This window comes from Aquarana catesbeiana, linkage group LG01 (genome assembly GCF_042186555.1).
Source record: "Aquarana catesbeiana isolate 2022-GZ linkage group LG01, ASM4218655v1, whole genome shotgun sequence".
Lineage (NCBI taxonomy): Eukaryota > Metazoa > Chordata > Amphibia > Anura > Ranidae > Aquarana > Aquarana catesbeiana.
Genome location: NC_133324.1, coordinates 131,686,929 through 131,707,751, shown reverse-complemented (window position 1 = coordinate 131,707,751; position 20,823 = coordinate 131,686,929). Strand labels below are relative to the sequence as shown.

General features: G+C 40.7%; 1 protein-coding gene across 1 annotated transcript in view; it reads left to right on the top strand.

Moving 5' to 3' along the window:
* The window catches only part of PDE8B (phosphodiesterase 8B), a 254,283-nt gene that overhangs the window by 157,986 nt on the left and 75,474 nt on the right, over window positions 1-20,823 (top strand). Inside the window, exons 2-3 of the mRNA XM_073623914.1 lie at window positions 12,872-12,931; window positions 19,864-20,054. Of these exons, the coding sequence (XP_073480015.1) occupies window positions 12,872-12,931; window positions 19,864-20,054 (251 nt within the window). The remainder of the gene's footprint in view (window positions 1-12,871; window positions 12,932-19,863; window positions 20,055-20,823) is intronic.

Below are 20,823 nucleotides of genomic sequence, written 5' to 3'. Positions count from 1 at the left end.
TAATGTGGATGTAGGGATTTCCCTTGCCTCGCTATTGATTGTATTCTGACAGCGAGGACCCCCCTCCTTCTCTCCCCCTTCCCACCACATTAGAATACACTGATCAGCGCTGCAGCCATTGTCTGAAAGCACTGATCAAATGCTGCTTTTCCAGCAAGACCATTTGATAGAAGCCACTCTAACAACCAGCTTCTGTTGAACAGACAGGGTTCACACATATTGAAATTCGTCTGGTTCCTGCTGAACCAGCTCCATTTCGATATGTGTACAGCTTTACTCCACTGGTGGGTGGGGTGGGATTTTCTACCACCTGTGACATCACTGCCCTATTGAGGAAGTCATATACTTCTTTCTTAAGGCCCCTTTCACATGGAGCAGATTCCGTTCCGACCAGCAGGGGATCTGTGATTTCCCTACTGATTGGAGCAGAGTGGTAGAACGACACATCCATGTCTACTCAGTTTCTGCAGAGCGGACATGGGCAGAGCCTGCTGTACTCTTTGGGCGGCCGGGAGTAAACAGACTGGCAATTTACACCCAGCTACCTCCGATCCACTCCACCAAAACATAAGAGGACAGAGCCCTCTCTCATATTCTTTAGTGGGCCTGATCGGACTCGGAGGTGGGCGGGTGAAAACTAACACAAGTCTGTTTCTATCCACCTGTCCATAGGGATAAATGGACATTCCGATCAAGACATGAAAAATGAACAGGTGGGCTTAATCGGAATGCCTGTCTGAAAGGGGCCTAATGCATAACCTAAAACAAAAAAAGAGGGTTTCACCGTGTCAGATTAGTGTGTTGTTGCCACATCCCTAATTGTCTATCAAGAAAAAAGTTTCCCCCTTTGTTGGGACTTTGTAGGCAGCAACCACACAAAAGAATTTGAAAAAATGTAATTTATTATATGTTCATAAAATCATTTGATCATACAATGACCAATGGTTAAAAAGACATAAAAAAATACTACACAAATATACAAAAAAGTATAAACAAGACAAAAAACACAACAAGTGGTATATACGACACACAAGTAATTGTTACACTCCAGTGTATAATGATCTCCAGTACCCGACGCGTTTCTGGTTCAAGCACCTTCATCAGGGATATTAGATAAGAGTTTATGCAGTCATAACTTTTGTCTTGCATGTGAAATGTTCCACCATACAACTTAGAAAAAATAGATGAAACACTGCCAGCGGGGGTATCAGTGGCTGCCCAACAGGGCCATCAGTAATGCACAACAATATCAGAGGAATGGGGGATTACCCGTTCAATTGGCCTGGTGATCACAAGGAGACATATGTGGCGGATAGCCAAACAAAATCTGTACATTTTAGGTGAACAGCGCTATCTGAAGCCTTAAATGTGGTTCCTGGTCCATATATAGCCGCAGCACACTCCAGATCCTTATACACCTCCCTATGAGCAAAGAAAGACCTCCTATCTCTGTGTCACCCCACTCAGCAGTGCATAACCTCAGAACTCCTTAGCAGTTTATATACAGTATGTTGATTGGGTTGCTAATATCCAGCAAGCGATGCACTTGTAACCCTATAGTTAGCCTAATTGCCATATTTTGTGATATTTGCCCCTCACTGATAATTATGCATGTCAATGAATTTTCTTTTTTCATTGCTCACACGCTGCTTGTAATATAGACCAAAACAACTGATGGTAAGATGTGTTGTAAAAGACCGTGTTCTGCCTTCTATGATCTCTAGCAGTTAAATATCTTATCACTCCTTCCACAGGCTGCTAGAGTAAACAATGCTTAATCATTACACCTCACTGTAGCATTAGTATAAAGAACGAAATACTGTATACAGGTGAGGGTTTATTACATCACTCCCCATTCATTTAAACATATATTTATAGGTTAAACCTTTAACATTTGTTTTATAGTTATCTATCACAGATCAGTTGCCATTGTCGCCTATATCATTTTGGAAAACGTCTCAGCTCTTATTTTTATAGAATATTCTTTGAAGTGAACTTGTGCTTTTTCATCCTAATTCTGTTTGATGGAGTCAGACTTTACTCATACCGTGGTTCACATAGGGCAGTGGTTGTCAACTTGTATATGTTTTTTGTTTGTAATGTGCAAAGGCTAGGTATAGATTGGGGTGCCACTTATCTGCACAGCTCGTCGGCTGAATTATGTGTAAGGAGACATTGGATGCTTTCAGCTGTCATTATGCTTTTGCTGGGCATCTAATGTTTCCCTGTGCCTTTAAGGAGGAGTAGGCTCTTAAAGGATCTAAAGGTTTGTTTAAAAAAAAAAAAAAAAAAAAAATGTCATACTTACCAGTGTTAATTCCGTTGACTAAAATACAACTAAAACAATTGAGATGACTAGAATATGACTAAAACTAAAATGGCATTTTTTTTGTCAAAAGACTAAAATAGGACTAAAACTAAAATGCCATTTTAGTCAAGACTTATGCCTCGTACACACAATCAGAAATTCCCCCAGCAAAAGTCCGATGTGAGCTTTTGGTCGGAAATTCCGACCGTGTGTATTCTCTATCGGACTTTTGCTGGCGGAATTTCGGCCAGCAAAAGATTGAGAGCATGTTCTCAATTTTTCAGTCGGAAAAAGTTCTGATCGGAAATTCCGATCGTCTGTACAAATTCCTACGCGCAAAATTCCTACGCATGCTCGGAAACAGTTTGATGCATGCTCAGAAGCATTGAACGTCATTTTCTCGGGTCGTCGTAGTGTTGTACGTCACCGCGTTCTTGATGGTCGAAAGTTCAGAGAACTTTTGTGTGACCGTGTGTATACAAGGCAAGCTTGAGCGGAATGGGAACGGGGCATTAGACTAAAACTGAATTGAAAATTGACTTCAAAATTAACACTGGTCTGTAGTGCATGTTCATACCTCAATACCATAAATAATAACATATTCGATTTTTCACTCCAGCAGTATATAATGAGTTTGTAAATTGTAGAGAAATGTTAACTAATGCATTATGATTGAATTACACCCATTGGATTTTAGACGACTAAAATGAATTTAGTCGACTAAAATGTACTGGAGATTTTAGTCAACTAAAACATAGGACGTTTTCATCGACTAAAATATACTGGAGATTTAGTCGACTAAATATGACTAAAACTAAAACAATCGCAGAAGACTAAAATGGGACTAAAACTAAAATGCCATTTTTGTCCTGAGACTAAGACTAAAACGAAATCGAAATTTGCTGCCATAATCAACACTGATACCTCCTCTGTGCAGTTGGTTTTTGCATAGAGTTGCCCTGATCCTCCTCTTCTGGGGTCCCTCAGCAGCACTCCTGTCTCCTCCTCTACTCGAGTGCCCCATTGGAGATCTGCTCTCCCTCGGGGCACTCGTGCGTGCGCGCACCCATGTCCTGCTGCTGCGTCTATTGACACAGACAGCAGGACTCGGCCCCGCCCCCCGGCTCCCGTGTCATTGGATTTGATTGACAGCAGCAGGAGCCAATGGCTGCGCTGCGATCAATCTATCCAATCAGGACCCAGTAAAAGGGGGGCTCTTGGGGGGGGGGGGTGCTTCATCACAGGAGATGTTTCACCTTAATGCATAGAATGCATTAAGGTGAAAAAGCTTGAGGGTTTACAACCCCTTTAACTTATCCACTGCTATATGTGCTCCAACCTGGAGACTCTCAAACGTATAATGTTAGGACTACAGTATACAGAGGAACATTGACGAGGCGCTGTGGCTTTCACATATATTTGCAAGTGTGTGCAACTAAACCCTCTGTTTTTGACATGAACTGTTAGATAGGGCTAAACTGGATTTTTTTGCAGGCTAGCTGGTAAATGTGCTGGGAAATGTTTTGTTGCTTATAACATATAGGGCATAATAGATACCTCCCAACTTTTTGAGATAGGAACGAGGGACACCTATTAGCAAAAGTATGTAGGCATAGGACACACCCCCTGCCATGTCCCCTTAAAGGAGAATTAGACAAAAAAAATATTAGTTAAACCCACAAGTGCTTTTTTACTACCACTATTCCTTTATACTGACTTTTATCACTTAGAAATGCAGCAGTTTAGCACTGGGAAACACTTTTTGAAAGATAAAAAGTGCATTTTATATACAACTATATAGATCAGACCAAAATGAGGGACAAATGAGGGGGGGAGAGGGACAGAGGGACTTCGTTCTTAATCAGGGAAAGTCCCTCGAAATCAGGAACAGTTGGGAGTTATGCATAATAGGCCACCAGCACATTTTAATATGTACTGTAATACCACAGAAGACTGTTAGAGACTACAGACAAGTTGGTTACTGGAGACATGGTGCTGGAGAAAGTTAGAGACTGGAAACACGTTTCATGCACCTGTTCTGAATCGCTAACATAACAGCCCTATGTTTGCTGAGAATCGGGTTCTCCATAGCAAGTACCAAAGGGGGCCGAGCAGTCACACGTTGGGCACCAAGACATAGAATATCACTGTATTTTATGTTTGTGTTGTAGTTTCACCTGTGATGTTGGTAAAATTTGAAGTTTATACCTGTGTGTAAAATTTGTGTGTGTATAGCTTGATTTCAAATAAAACTCTAGAGCTGTAATCAGTGGGGATCACATCTTTACATATTTGCTTTCATTTTCTTTAATTAGGCAGAAATACAATAACTTGACCCTTTGGGCAGTGCTTTCTCCTAGTTTTCCCCAAATCAATGGATCTCTGTGCTCTGTTGGTGCTCTGAGACCTTTCTTTAGGTACTGACCCTATATGCTTACTGCCAAAATACCGAAGCTCCTAGGCCCAGTTTGAAGAAATGAGACAGGATCCTACATTGAAGCCCTTCATCCTGTTTTATCGCACACCTAACTTTAATTTTTACACTTCTATATTGGAACTCCTCCACACATCCACTGACCCGACAAAAACCATCTGCTAGTGTGTTCTGACTGTGCCAATCTTAACGCAAACTGCTGTTGTCAGGCATTCACACTGATTCACTATAATTTCATACGTTACAAAGTTTTCACTGTTATATATCATCATTATGTACAATCGTAGTTTAGAGTAAGCACACTGGTGATTGAAGGTATTAAAGCCCAGCTCCAGCTAGTTACTAGGCCTGAGCATTGTCACATAATCACTCCTGGGCCGCTAACACAGCCCATTTCCGTGGCCACTGCAGAGGAGGAAGGAGTGACGAGGGAGCGGTGGCACAAAGAGTATAGAGGGCATGGGGGTTTCTGTTTGCAGAGACACTGGGGGGTGATTTACTAAGAAGAAGGCACTGCACCAGTTCATACATTAATTGGTGCGCCGGAAAAGTCATTAATCGAACGTGCGAACCGGCGCACACTGAAGTGCAAATAGCGATAGGAAATCCCTGCATATGTAAACTGCAACTGTCACTAGGGTAACTGCGGTTTTCTCATTGTTAACAGCGCACGCCCAATACAATTGGTTAATTTCATCTCATTGGATGTGTCGTTAGGCAATTAGTAGGCTTTCTAAGATAATTAACCCTTTTGATTCTAATCTCATTCCTATCACTTCTAATATATCTTTAAAATGTGTTTTTTTTTTTTTACCCAAATCTTTCAATACATTACAAAGAACGGAGAAGTGTTTCTAAACCCAATAAATTAATATTTTTAGATCTTGATCTTTAAAGGTGACCATACACTGCAATCAGTTAGATCTTAAATAAATTAGATTTAGTGCAAGAGCCTGTTTGATTTCCTATAATTTGAATTAATTGTTCAAGTGCGTCTTCCTATTACCTATTTTGCCTAAATATCAAGTTGTACAGAGATTGGCCAATCAGATTGCATAGTGCATGACCATCTTAAGTGCCAAATTTGAAATGTGCCATGACCCACTTGTATTTTCCAAACTATATATCTTGGGCATTATACGAGGCACATGAAAAAACACCTTTTTTCAAGACAGGCTAGAGTGATCAGGAATCTTCAAACTACGGCTCTCCAGCTGTTTTGTGGAACTACACATCCCATGAGGCATTGTAAAACCCTGACATTCACAGACACGACTAGGCATGATGGGAATTGTTGTTCCTGAACAACTGGAGGCCGTAGTTTGAAGACCCCTGTGCTAGACCATTATTATGCCTCCAGAATTGGGAGTGTGGCATCTATCCAACTTGTCTCTGCTGGTGGACATGAGAGCCTACATATGTAGATATATCTATCTATCTATCTATCTATCTATCTATCTATCTATCTATCTATCTATCTATCTATACACACACACGCACACACTGAAGCAGGAAGCAATATACATTGGCCCGGAAGTGAATCTGTACACAGGAAGTAGATGTGTGTTTTGAGTCCAAATCATTTAGACATACACACATGACCCACACAAACCACCCATGTAAAAATAAATAAAAAATTATCTTAATTTGCAAATAAGGATCATCTCTTCCTCAGAACAGTGAGCGGGGAATGGTGGTGGGAAGAAATGAGCAGCAGTACAAGCAGGAGGGGGAGGGGAGTGATGTCATTCCTGTGTGCTGTCCATCGCTTCCAGGAACCAGATGTGCGCCACGGGTACATACCTCCGCGCACACAGCAGTTGCGCATCTCACATACACAGCAGCTGCGCATCTAGCTGCAGGCACCCAATTTTTATGGAAATTAATAGTAAGGCAGATGCAGATTTCCAGGACTGGACTAACAAATGTTTATAGTGAAAGGCAACTGGTGTTTTCTATTAAACAAGGTCTAAATGGGCCATTGACATGCATCACAGTTGAACTTAGGAATGTGTCTTTGCAAAGTTAAACTAAACGAAATCCTTTATTTTTGCTTGGGGACAGAGTGCAGAGGGATTAGAAGTCTTGTCAGTTTTTGGGGATGTCTGCACCCCTGATACTCCTTCAAATTTATTCACTTCCTGTCACATAGCCAAACAGGAAGTGAGGGTAAAACCCTACCAATGTCTTTCCTTGGGGACACACAGGTCAATCTAAATAGTTCCCCATTAGGTAAATTGCACTCTAGATTATTAGGTATCTTGGACTTTTGGGTTTATTTACTAAAGGCAAATCCACTTTGCACTACAATGCACTTGGAAGTGCAGTTGCTGGAGATCCGAGGGGGACATGCAAGGAAAATAAAAAAACAGCATCTTTGCTTCTACATGATTGGATGATAAAATCACCAGTGCTTCCCCTCAGATTTACAGCAAGTACACTTGTATTGCAGAGTGGATTTGCCTTTAATAAACCTCAAAACACCTAATAATTTGGGGTGTACACAACAAAGTGCTAGAGTGCAATTTGCCTAATGGGAACACTAGTTAGATTGACCTGTGTGTCCCAAAGGAAAGACATTGGTAGGGTTTTACCCTCACTTCCTATTTGGCTATGTGACAGGAAGTGAAGCCAATTTTCAGAAAAGGGACACAAAGCCCAACCTAAAAAAGACATGCAGGGTTTCTAACACTCACTTGGTCGAATGCCCACAATTAGAATAGGATTGTCTTGAGCTAGATTTTAGCTCAGTGCTCTAAATCAGTGGTTCTCAACCCGGTCCTCAAGTACCTGCAACAGGCCATGTTTGCAGGTTTTCCTTCATCTTGCACAGGTGCTTTAAATCAGAGTCAATGGCTTGGTATTTTGGACAGCTATTTTAGCTAAGATAAATTCCCAAAACATGTCCTGTCTGGGGTAGTTGAGGACTGAGGCTGAGAACCACTGTGCTAAAATGGAAAATGTAATACTTACCTCTCTGTAATTTTCCTTTCCTGGTGCCTCTCTATGGCAGCATACGCACAATTCATGCATATGATACCATGAAGGCACCAGATCACACCTTTTTTGTTTTCCTATGCCAATCAGCCTTGTTAACCTGCGCTGGGAAATCTGTTGCATGAAAATTGTTTAGGGGTGGGGGGCGGAGTGTTGCATTACTTGGATTGCGCATGCATCTGCAAAACAAATTAATAACAAAACCCACAAAACATAAAAATTTGCTACAAATTATATTGGTCAACAACACAGGACTTGTAAAAGAGCAAGGAAAGCAAAAAACACATGCATGTTAATTTGAGACACTAACAGAATATGGTTTTGAGGTCTGACCATTTTGCAGAGGAAATTAACAGGAGTTAAAGTACTGTGCCCACAAACGGACAGTCTCTTAAGGATTTAAACATTTATTAGTCACAACATCTTGAGGAAGATTTTTCAAAATAATGCAGCACAGGCAATTAAATCAAAGTGAAACTAACAACCTACAAACAACACACATTGACAACATCAAAAATATTTCAGGGAAAAATACCCCCCCCCCAAAAAAATAAAAAAATAATAAACACAAGTAAAATATACTTGCTTTAAAACACATCTGTTTTGCAAAGACATAACAAACAAAATACAAAGAGAAAATACATGTTACATAAGGGCACCCAAATGTACTCTAGCTTTATATAACATAGGTTTGTCTGTTAATGAGGCAATTGAAAACACATGCACAGTCCATGAACCACACAAAATGCAAGTTCATCCAGTGTAGAGACATTACTTCAAAGTGGGTACACCTGTTAAGGATGTCCTTAAATGACTAACCCAAAAAACACATTCTGAGCATGCCCAGAAAAATCCAAGTGCTGTTCACACACAAAAAGCACAAAAAACAAAGTCCCTGAGCATGCCCAGACCAACCCAAATGCATTTCACACACCAAAAGCCACAGCAAAAAAACAAAGTCCATGAGCATGCCCAGAACAACCCAAATGCAGCCAGCACAAAATAAGCCACCCCTGTCCAAAATTAAGCACATCATCCAGCATGCTACAAAATTACAAATGGGACAAACACCCCCCGGTCCAGGGGGGCAAACAAAGAGCCTAACATGGGCAAAAGTTATACAACAAATACCATTGCAGTCTATGGGAACTGACTTGTTAATTTTGTTAGTCCCCACTTGGCTGGCTTATATTCTAGTTATTGTCCTTAAAATGGGTATGGGGGCCCAGGTCCCACCCTGAGGGACATATATCAATGTCAGCAATTTGGACAACCCCAAAAACAAAACAAGGAGAAGTGCTTTTAAAAATGCAAGATTGCTTAAAAACTAGAAACTTGGGGGGCTTACTCTGCCTGTAAAGTGGTGCATCTGTAGCATGTATCCAAAATGCTGCTTCAAAGATGTACGGCTTTAGAGAAAACTTACAAATCTACATTGCAGCTGCAAGATTTTAACCCAAAACAAAAATAGCTTGCCCCCCCAATTCATACAAGGCCATTTGGGTCTGTTAAGGCTTACAATGAGAACCCCCATGAAAAATACCACCCCAAACTAAAAAAATATTGTGCCCCTCCCACACAAACTAACAAACCCCTAGCCAAACACACTGCAAGCCAGCCCAGGGGGGTGGATGCTTGGGGGCAGGAGGGGCTCAGGCAACCCAAAAGTCAACCACCTTGTTCCCATATTCAGGGGGACAAGGGCCTCTTCCACACAACCATAGGCAGGGGTTGTGGGGGGCTGCAGACAGGGGGCCTTACGGAATGTGGAAAACCCCTTTAAACAAGTGGGTACAAGGTGCTTTGTGGTTGTATTGGGCTGAGCCCAACATGCCCCAAAGGCAGCCAACTATGTTGAGTGCATGTGGCCTTGTATGGTTCAGGAGGAGGTTGGGTGATTGCTCTTCTCGCCCCTTTCTTAGCTGGCCCTGTTGTATGCTCTGAAAAAGGATTTGGTTTGGATTGGTGAAGGCAGCTTACAGCCTTTTGAGAATGCAGTGGAGTGTGGAGTTCCCCTTTAAAAGCAAAAGTTAGCCCATGGAAATCCAAGGGATTAGAGGGGGGAGACAAGAGCATTGTAGAAGGGAGTGTGACGTTCCCCTTTATAAGGCAAAAGTTAGCCCAAGGAAATTGTATGCATTAGAGGGGAAAGGTTAAATGCTCTTTTAGGAGGAGCTAGAGGAGCGAGTCTTTTTACATAATTTTAACAAGGTGCATGTCACATGTTGGCAACATAACTTGCTAACATGACCTGTGTGCAAATCTCCTTAAAAAAATACATAAAGGTGAACCAGCGTAAAAAAAAAAAAAAAATGTCAAGTTTAGAGGTGTGCCCGTTCAACCCATGCAATTGCATGTACGTTGCTTAACATTTACTAAGATATTGGCCGCGCAGTGAACAAACTCACTGCTTACATTGATCTCACGCAGTTCTAAACCTACTTGCAGGCACAGCAGGCTTTCTCTGAAAAAGTTACTTTCGCATTCTATTTTGGGCATATTTGTTACTTGGGCAGTTGTTACTAAACATCCTCACATCACCCCATAAAATTGGCACCTCCATCTTCTGTCAATATTGAATTGAAGATGCCATGTCCATAGTGGCGCACAGTTTGCATTTTCCCATGCGCCGAGATCGCTATAGTAAATGGGGGATTCGAGCTCTGTTACCGGCACACCATTCTGTAAATATGGAAATGTGCGTTGCGCCTCGCCGTGCGCTTCTACTGATGGCACACGGCTTTCGTAAATCACCCCCACTGTCTCTTTGCCCTGCATAGTCAAGGTTTTTATTTATTTTTTGCCATGACATACACAAGCATATAACAAAATTAACCTATTGTACATTCTATATTAAATGGTGGTCAGGGGTTGCAGGAAACAAGGATCATTCAACATTTCATATCATGTCAGATAACCCCCATAATTCCCTGATATCCTTGGCAAGAGATTGCATTTCCTTTTTTGTGTGTATCGATGGATGTCTGCTTTCAATAATGCTCAGAAAGAGAATGATGTAAGGTGTATAAAACATCATTTTCCAGGCTGAATCATATCCTTCATTGGAAAACAATCTGAAATGATTGCATGCAATAAAAACAGGAGCATTATTATTGTAAAATCTACAGTACATTATGATCATTATGAAATCCATCTATTCCCATCAAGGGTGCTGAAAAGGTTTATTTTTTTTTCACCTTAATGCTAATGTTTTTGCTGTTAAACCATTAGACCATTACACCAATAGACACTCTTTCTATGAGCTGTCATGGTACTGTCACCAACACAGGCCCCTTCTTTCAGTTTTCTAATTGATGTGGTCAGGCTGTAAACCAAATCCAACCCAATCATTTCTGTTATTTTCTGCAGATGCTCCATCATTCTTGTTGTTAACCTATTCTACTAATGTTCTGCAGAGTATTTGTTACCTTAAACATTCTGTGGTTAAACCTTACTCGTTGATATTAAAAATAGGCACCCATTGACTGTTCAAATAGTAAATCCATCCATGACAAAGTGTCTATTGACTGAGATCTGTATGAGCTCACTGATTACTATCTTGAATGCTGTGCTGAAAAGTGAAACTTGTTACTTCCCAGTCTAAAGTCAAAGGAGTGATGACTGTGGCCGTTGTCAGTGGATTCATATATGAAAAGCTGAGATGAATCATATTACTGACACTAGAGACCACCATTTTGTTGGTTGGTAACAAATCAAACTATGCATTTGCAGTTCAGTTTCCAGGATCTGGTGACCTCAAGCCTAGGGGGTAGGCTTTTGTTCATAACAGCTTTCTTGGGGTTTGTCACTTGCAGAGTTCTTGGCCAGCTTTGTAGTGCAGCTTACAGAAGAAACAGTGAGCAGACCATCCAGAACTCAGATAAGGATGCCGTATGGATAACAATAGGCTCAATTCAAAAAGCTATAACATACAGATAAGGATATCAATTTTAGCCATGTAACTAATCTTATTGGACTTGGCTGAAAATAATTGTATTTATTATATAATTATTATTAGAAACAAATACTGTATATAAAACACAGATACTAAGAAGCTTAAATAAAAATAAGTCACTAAAAACAGTTAGTATCCCATTGAATGCATGCACGCTGTACTTAAAGCAGAACTTCAGTCATTTTTTCAACTTTCCATCTATTAAATCTTCTGCACTTGTTGTTTTATCCTTGAATAGTAAGACATTTTTTTCTTCCAGTAAATACCTTATACAGCCCACTTCCTGTTTCTTGTCTGGTAAAAAGCCTAGGCTTATGAAATCATGCACAGCTCTCTCCCTCACTCTTGTGAGAGTTTGCCAAGAAGGGAGGGGGGATAAAAAGCCATAAGAGGGCCAATGGGAGCTGCAGAGCTGGAGGTGTGTGTCTGTGTAAATCCAGGAAGTGAACAGGCAGCAGCTTCAGCTGCCCACAGTTAAAATGGTTGCAGCCAGACTCAGTGGAGGGAGATTTTTGCAGCATATTTGGCACGTACAGAATCACAGTATATATAAAATAATATGCAAAGTGATTGCAGGGAAGCTTTCATAATGGCAAAGATGTTTTTATTACTAATTATGTGAGCAGACTGCAGTTACTCTTTAACATTCTAAGGAAACTAATTTTTAAATTCAAGGACATTTGATAAGAATTATACTAGACTAGACAGTACAAGTGTAGGATATTTACTGTATAAGCCTGGAAGGTATATCACACAATGTTCTTTGTAAAGAAAGGTCTAAATGAAAGGTTTTATTGTCCGTATTGCATAATAACACATATCCTTCACAATGAACAACCCAACACATTTATGTGCAACATAAATACTCAAATGAATTAAAAGGCATTTAAAATCTTTGGTTAATTCACAGTAAGTAACTTTTTTTTAATGTTTCAGGCAACTGTCCATAGTTCTGTATACAGTATAGGCTAAAACTTTGTTTTATGTAATGACATAGCTAAATGGCAAGCCGGGGGATATGAATCTGATTCTACAGGTCAGGGCAGCAAGAACATGTATTTTATGATATTCTGTTCTGCCATTGTTACATGTTGTTTAGCAAATCTAGATACTCAATTTACTTTTACTGTATATATAAAAAGAATACAGAATAATGAACCGTATTCTTAACTTTTAGCAGGTTTCGTCAACAGAACTGTGGCTGGGACCTATGAGACTAACACAGGATCCTATACAGGTAAATAAAAAAATATTATTTAGCTTTATGAAATGGCTATATAAAGTGACATTGATCTGTTATACTAGAAAATTAACTCATGTGTTAGTTGGTGATTTTTGAACTTTTTGTGTAGAAAGAAGTGTATTGGAAGAACATTGGCTTTCCCCATCTATTTGTTACAGCAACATGTTTTCTTAATTGCCCTCCCCCAACTCCCAGGCACAACATTTTGATCCCCCACTGGTTCAATTACCCAGGAATGAGGAAAATACCTGAGGCACTCTTTTTTTTTTTTTTTTTTTTCCATTAGCCCTGTTTTGTCACATGGCATGGGTAGATGGTTAGTCCTATGTAAGCTCCAACTAAATCAACTTGCAGCTTACACAGTGACCGAGGAGAGTGGTTGGGAAACAAAAGGAAAGGTATGTTCTTCTGAAGAGGTCGGCATTAAAGTGCACCTTTTTCTTTGCCTTGGATGGCCAACTCTATAGCATCCTAGAGTGTACAGTTATACATCATTAACAAACAAACGTAACAAAAAGTGTATGTTTGGGCCTATAATACACCGCTCAGCGCCACAGAACCCCAGCCACTATTCCACAGCACCCAGCATATGGGATGACATAATAAAAATATACCTTCCAAAACACCCAAATGGTTGAAACTCAGGGTGTGGAGGCTAAGCTGCTGTTTAAAAAACAATAAATACACACAATAGTATATAAAAGACGTATGATCAATAGATGTAATAGTCATATACTAAAACAGCACTAGTGTTGAGCACATAAGTGAAAAGATGATGTGTGGCCAACTTCACACAAAAAAAGTCCATAAGAATAGTGAAGTACAAGTAGTGGTTCAGAGAGTGTTCAAAGTAGATCCTATAGAATGTCACAGCATGCATCTGTTGAAGTCAGGATATGACGAAACGCGTCAGTGCGTGGCCTACACGACGCCGGAAGTGACACGTGCGCTCCATCGTTGTCGGACCCGGAACGAGGAAGTGAATCTTTTGCTCCTTGATTGCCGAGACGGATAACCGGAGGACCTACGGTGCAGTGCACGGTGACTTTATTCTTTCTGCTTGTGTCTAGTACGTAGATATTGATGGGGGACATATGATGTGATGGGTTTCTTTTATCAATAAATGGAATTACACTATATGCGTTTTTCTTTTGTTTATAATTCTTTTGGAGCCCTTCCAACAACCTGTCACCTGGAAAAGTGTTGTATCAATGTGGCCCAGGAAACTTCTTACTTTGGAGGCTTATATTTAATTTAGCTCTGGTGAGTTTGATCCCCTGAGGAGAGTGTGTTCACGCATGGTGGAGTTGGAGTGATCGGTGGATGGTGCACGCTGTGACATTCTATAGGATCTACTTTGAACACTCTCTGAACCACTACTTGTACTTCACTATTCTTATGGACTTTTTTTGTGTGAAGTTGGCCACACATCATCTTTTCATTTATGTGCTCAACACTAGCGCTGTTTTAGTATATGACTATTACATCTATTGATCATACGTCTTTTATATACTATTGTGTGTATTAACAAACAAATGTTAGCAAAAATATTTTACCAGTGTCAGTTCCAACTCCCCTTTTAAAAACGTCTCTACATGGTTATAAAATAACATTTAAGGGTGAATCCAGTTTCATAAGAAATCCCCCACTGTCTCCCTGCCTTTCTCATCATACAGGTATACTGTAACTCAAAAAATACAGCTCTCATATGCACTGAACTAAAGTTTGCTCTCCTAGGCTTTCTGTTAAAGTGTTTGGATAGCCTGGCTCTCCAGAACCACTACCTAATTGCAATGTGCACATGCACTGAGTTACAGATGGTGACCAATATTATTCTCAGTGGCTCAGTACATGAGTAATGAGAGTGCCAGAGTAGAGCAGAGAATGAGCTATCCCAGGCATCCATATAATTTGGCACTCTCCAATCCTGGAAACCTTAAAGTGTACCCTCAAAACCAGCCTCTTTAGAGAAGCATGCAACTACATAACGTGCCAAAACATAAGTCTCTTGGTCCAGGCATTTTTGACCTAATGACTCTGGGTCTCCGGCAGAAGCCTGAGGCTGATCAGCAAGAACAATCAGAGAATGGGATAACCTGTGCAGGTTGCTATTTTTATCCTGATAAGTTGATACCAAAGGCACTTGTAGTACCTTGCCTCCCTTCATAGCTTGGACTCAGACTGCTGCAGGATGAGACTACTGATGTTCAGAGACTCAGCAGTCACCTTTGATGCCTCTGGGTGGCTGACTGCTCTCTGATGTCTATGGTGGTCTTTATTCTTTTCAGTTCAATCCAGCAATGCTTCTTTGTCTAAAGCCAGCCATACATGGATTGAAATTTTGGCTTTTTCTGCAGGGGCCGGGCAAATTCCGATCTATGTATGAGCACCCTGGTTATACACAAGTTGATCCATCAATTGACTTGTGTACATCCAGCCTGTCGGGTTTTTCATGAGCAATTAGTGCTGCCGGCTATAGTTGGCAACACTAATTTTTGTGTTCTGCCAGCAGGGAAGGCTCCTCGTCGGCAGAACACAATAGCTCTGCGGGAGGGATTCCCCTATCAACACTGACTGTGTTAATGGGGAAGTTTAGCGATTTTCTTTCAATCCACCACGAGTATAATGTATGGCCTGCCTAAGGCACACACTGTTACCTCATGTACAGCTTTTTTTTACTTCCCTTATTACTTGTGTCTACCTCTTAGACCTCTAGATTGTACATTTGTGGATTACTGGGACTCCCTGCTGATTCTCACATAGAACTTGCAGTCACTGAACCCTATACTTAGCCATGGAAACTATAGCCCACAATTGGCTGTCTCCTCAACCTCCCACAACCCGCCTCTGGATAGATAAGGTAAATTCAATCCTGCATCTACAAAGAACAAAATTGCAACTGCAGAGGCAGTTCTCAAAATTCAAAAATATGAGAAAATATGGCATAATTGTCTAAAGCAGCCTTTTTCAACCAGGGTGCCTTGAGGTTTCTTTAGGGGTGCCTTGGGAAATTGCCCAAAAATTGTATACAAGCTGGCGTGTGGATGAAGCTTGCCTTTTAGTTACACAAAGCCACAGGTTTTCATTGTGCACCATTATAACCTTCTAGCTGCCGGCGTCCTAACGACCAATGGCATCATCAGTTGATATGGAGGATGTCAGTCACCTGCACAGCATCCTTGTATCCCCCTCTCCTGTCCCTCTTCATTAGCGTTGGGGTCACATTAGCTGAGCCATAGAGAAAAACTGAGGGAGAAGAGAAACATTGGAATACTAGTCAAGTACCAGTTTGCAAAAGTGTATTTGCTTTGGAAGAATAAACCCCCTCTAATGTTGGGTGTCCTACTTGTGTGGATGTTGCTGCATTATGTCAAATTATTAGAATAGTTTTTTACATTTTATAATGGGGTGCCTCGAAATTGTCAATTTTTTCAAAGGGTGCCTTGACTGAAAAAAGGTTGAGAAACACTGCGCTAAAGGACACTACTCTTGCACCCCCTGCTTTAGTTATGCTGTAATAACTAAACCCGGCAACACATACCAAGAAAACCTTCCGTTTTGAAATCATTTATCTTCTTACCTTTGAAAAACAAGAAAATGTTAATGCTATCAGGCCAAAGAGAAGCCAATATAAAAGCAGATACGTGTATTTATACCAGCTGCAATTAAAAACACATCGCGATGTTTTTGGAAATTCAACTGGGTTGAATTGAAGTGTTTTAAAGCTGCTTAAACTTTCGCTTTAACTATAATAATAATCCAAATGTGCCTTTATTTATAATAAACACGTTTGCCCCTTTTTGAAAGATTGTTAAGTACGTGTTTGAAGTATCCATATTAGAAAAACAGTCCAGTGTGCAGAGGAGTTTGAAAGCAGGTCACTAAGTCCAGCGGCTCTTGTCAGACTACGGGGAATTTATTGATTCTGTCACAAAGCGGAGTTGCTATGGTAATACACTCCAACAAACCAGGGTCATGGAACAGTGCTGTGTTTACAAGAGTCTGACTGCAGCCTTTCCTAATTCCCGAAGAAGCATACCCTTATATAACAACACTATTCCCTGGTTAAACAATGCTTATTTTATCAATATACATCTATAAAAGTGAGTGAACCATAGCAAAGTACATTTCTGCAGGAAGCATGACATAACTGTTCAGATTTCATTATAATTTGACGGAAACCCAGTGCATAGCAAGCATGGTGGACAATTATAATAAATAAGGTGTCATTTAATGTGCTGGTTGTGTTTTAAAGATGGGGGAAGGGGATATGTTGCCCTAAAAATGCTGGACATAGACATCCATGAGTACCACTATGCAATGCTAATAATTTAACATGTCATGTAAGGATTGTTGTGGAAAAGCTTTGTGAAAAATTAAGTGCACCCAATGGAAATTCTTGACCTTTTCAACATATTTCAACCTGAAAAAAATTGAGATTTATTCAAACAGTGCCTACAGATAAAGATGATAAACTTGAATAAAAGCACAGGAAAAATGTGCCCTTCATTCATGTATTCAACATCAATATCAATAGATGTAAAGATGTGAAAAAAAACAATGATATATTTGGCATCAAAAGCTGGTTAAGCCACCCCAAAAATGACTTTGTGTAGAGATTTTGTATAACTGCCCACCAGTATCTGTAACATGCATATTTACTGTGACCAAACAACTCTATCTTTGATTGATCAGTCTTCTGCAAATTCTTCCAGAAGGCCAGTTCTTTGCCTACATGTTCAATGTCAATTGCTCTAATATTCTTTTTGGACAGTAAAGGCTTTTTGCTAACATACCGCCTACCCAGGTAAAATTGTTACAATCTCTTTCTGACTGTAGATGTATGCACTTTAACCCAAACTATTAGGCCTCTTTCACACGGACTGTCCGTTCAGATCCGCCTGTCAGTTTTTTAGGCGGACCTGAACGGACACTCCATGGAGGTCTATGGAGCGTCGGATGTCAGCAGTGACATGTCCGCTGACATCTGACCCGCTCCGATCCGAAAAAGTGTAACGGAGGAAAAACCTACTTTTCCATCCGTGATCGGATCGGGTGACGACGGACTCTACGGTCCGTCATCACCCGATCCCCCATAGGGGAGAGCGGCGCTCTGACAGGTCCGTCGCTGCACACTGTGCAGTGACGGACCTGTCATTTTCCTGCTCAGCGGGGATCGGCGGACTCATAAGGGAGAGCTCTACTGGTCTTGCCATGATTACTTCAATATCACAGAAAACACTACACCTTAGATATCTAAAGTTAAAACAAGTGAAGACGTTTACTTGCTTTTCCCATATGACATATCTAACTTTTAATCAAAGCCTTGTTTTCTTTTTTTTAAAATAACAAACATGTTATACTTACCTGCTCTATGCAGTGGTTTTGCACAGAGCAGCCCCGATCCTCCTCTTCTCAGGTACCATGCTGACACTCCTGGCTCCTCTCCCTCCTGGTGGGTGCCCCCACAGCAAGCACCTTGCTGTGGGGGCGCCCAAGCAGGTGGGCTCCCAACCCACGACTCTCTGTGTCCATTCACACATGGAGCCATAGCTCGTCCCCTCTGTCTCCTGATTGGCTCACTGGCTGTGGTTGACAGCAGCGGCAGCCAATGGCTCCCACTGCTGCCAAAAGCCAATCAGGAGTGGTAGTCCCCGGAGAGGCAAGGCTGGAAGGAGAGGGGGCTCAGGTAAGTAATGGGGGGGGGGCTGCTGCACACAAGGTTTTTTACCTTCATGCATAGAATGCATGAAGGTAAAAACCTTGTGCCTTTACAACCACTTTAGTTTAGATCATGAAAATGAAAACTCCCTTGTTGTTTTTTTTTTTAAATGAAAACTCCCTTGTCATTTCTTCAATTTTACCACATTTATCTTTAGGCACAATTTGAATCAAGATCTAATGTTTCCCTTTGTAAAGCGATACTAAAGGAAAAAAAAAAATAAAATACAGAAGGACATGTGCTGCAATATATTACATTTTCGCTCTTGGGTTTATTTTTTGGTCACTTTTATTTAAAAATATTTTAACATTTAAGTTTTTTTTTAAACAGATGTTTTAGATACTAGATTAAAGCCCCAGCTATTTTTTTTTTTTAATTTTATTTAGGATGTTGTGAAAGGGTTAGAACTTCTGTCATCTTTTTATCACTGCCTTCCTCTTCATTTAGCAGATTTCTCCATTCCTCCTGTCTAACAGAACAGGAAGTGAGAAAAAATCTCTGTAATGGGGACACAGACAGCCGTAACAGCAAATTTTCTAGTAGACTGAAGGTGTACCATCTCTGTCAAGATTTAATTGTCTGTTTCCCCATGAGGTAGATTTATCCACTCTTTCTTCCCAAGTGATGGGTTCCAGAGAAAAAATTAAAAAAGAGAGATCTCATATAATGGGATACAGAAAATCATCTTCATGGGGGACACAGACAGCAATTTAAACTGAACTTCAGTCTGCAGTAAAATAGTAGGATTTGCTGTCCCCTCTCCCTTTCTTCCCTGATAATAATAAGGTTTGATTGCTTGTCTAGTCTAGAGAAGCATTAACACAGAGGAATACTTACATTGTTCCATGCTGCCCAGGGTGTGGATGGACTCTTGATGTCCTCAGATGATGTTATAGGAGAGGCTGCACCTATTGCACAATCAGCAAATAGGTGTGGCCTTGTGGGGTCCAGGGGCAAATGCTGCTAATATTGTATTGCTGATTGAAGGCCAGGGTTTTTTTTTTCTCACAGTACAAAGAAAATGTAGTACAAAGAAAAATGTATTGCCAAGGACATCCATGATGTTCAGCTTGTAAAACATGCTGGGCTTTCCAGTTATCAGATACAGTGCTAAACGCAATGCAAAAGTCAAAACTACCCACTCTGTGTAGTGGAACTTTGTATTTCATATGAATTGTCTTGTGCTTCAACATCTCGTTGTCAGGTGCTGCTGGTGTTCGCAAAGGAAGACAGTCAGAGCGATGCCTTCTGGTGGGCCTGTGACCGGGCTGGGTACAGGTGTAATATAGCCAGAACACCCGAATCGGCCCTAGAGTGTTTCCTTGATAAACATCATGAAATAATTGTTATAGATCACAGGCACTCAAGATACCTTGACGCAGAGGCGGTTTGCAGGCAAGTACAAAGTATGGACAGAAATCCAGCACTGTTACTGTTTTGTTTGTATGAGATCAATTTTCAATTCATATTATTTAATATGCTTAAAGGAAACTTATCACAATCCTATGCAATTTAATTTGAGCGCATTCGCCTTAAATATTAGCCTTTCCCAAAAAGTTGAGCTTGGCTCTACCTCCTTCTGCCTGCCCCCCCCCAGCCTCTTATTACTGTAGTTACCCTAGATGGACAACTTTACAGACCAGTAGGGAAATGCAGTAGATGGAGCAGCAGGGTCAAGCTCAATTGTTACAGGAAAAAAATATATCATTCAGCTGCCTATAGATCTGGATCTACTGATCGTTTCATTGAAGGTCACCCCTACATATGCATCTTTTGTCACCCTGTATGTGGCACATTTGTAATATTACCAACAAATTCTTTCGATAGGCTGATAGAATGTTCAGCATGTATGGCATGCATTGGCCAGAATCTTGTGTTTGACACAAGTTTGTCCCAGAGCTTAGTGAATGTGGTACAGTTTCACTCTGCAAAGAATACCCATTCATGCTCTGGGAAAATAACAAAAACTGCTTTTTTGCTTGAACATTAGTGGGTGATGGAAGCCAGCGCCAGCCAGCACCATCCTCATTGGCTATGCTTTAGGAGAAAAATTCACTTGCAAAGTGCAACTTCCCTTTTGAAAGTGAACAGCCTATTTGTCTTTGGTAAAGCAATCCCAATGAGTCTACTTCTATGTTCTCCAGGATAATTTTGAAGAAGGTAG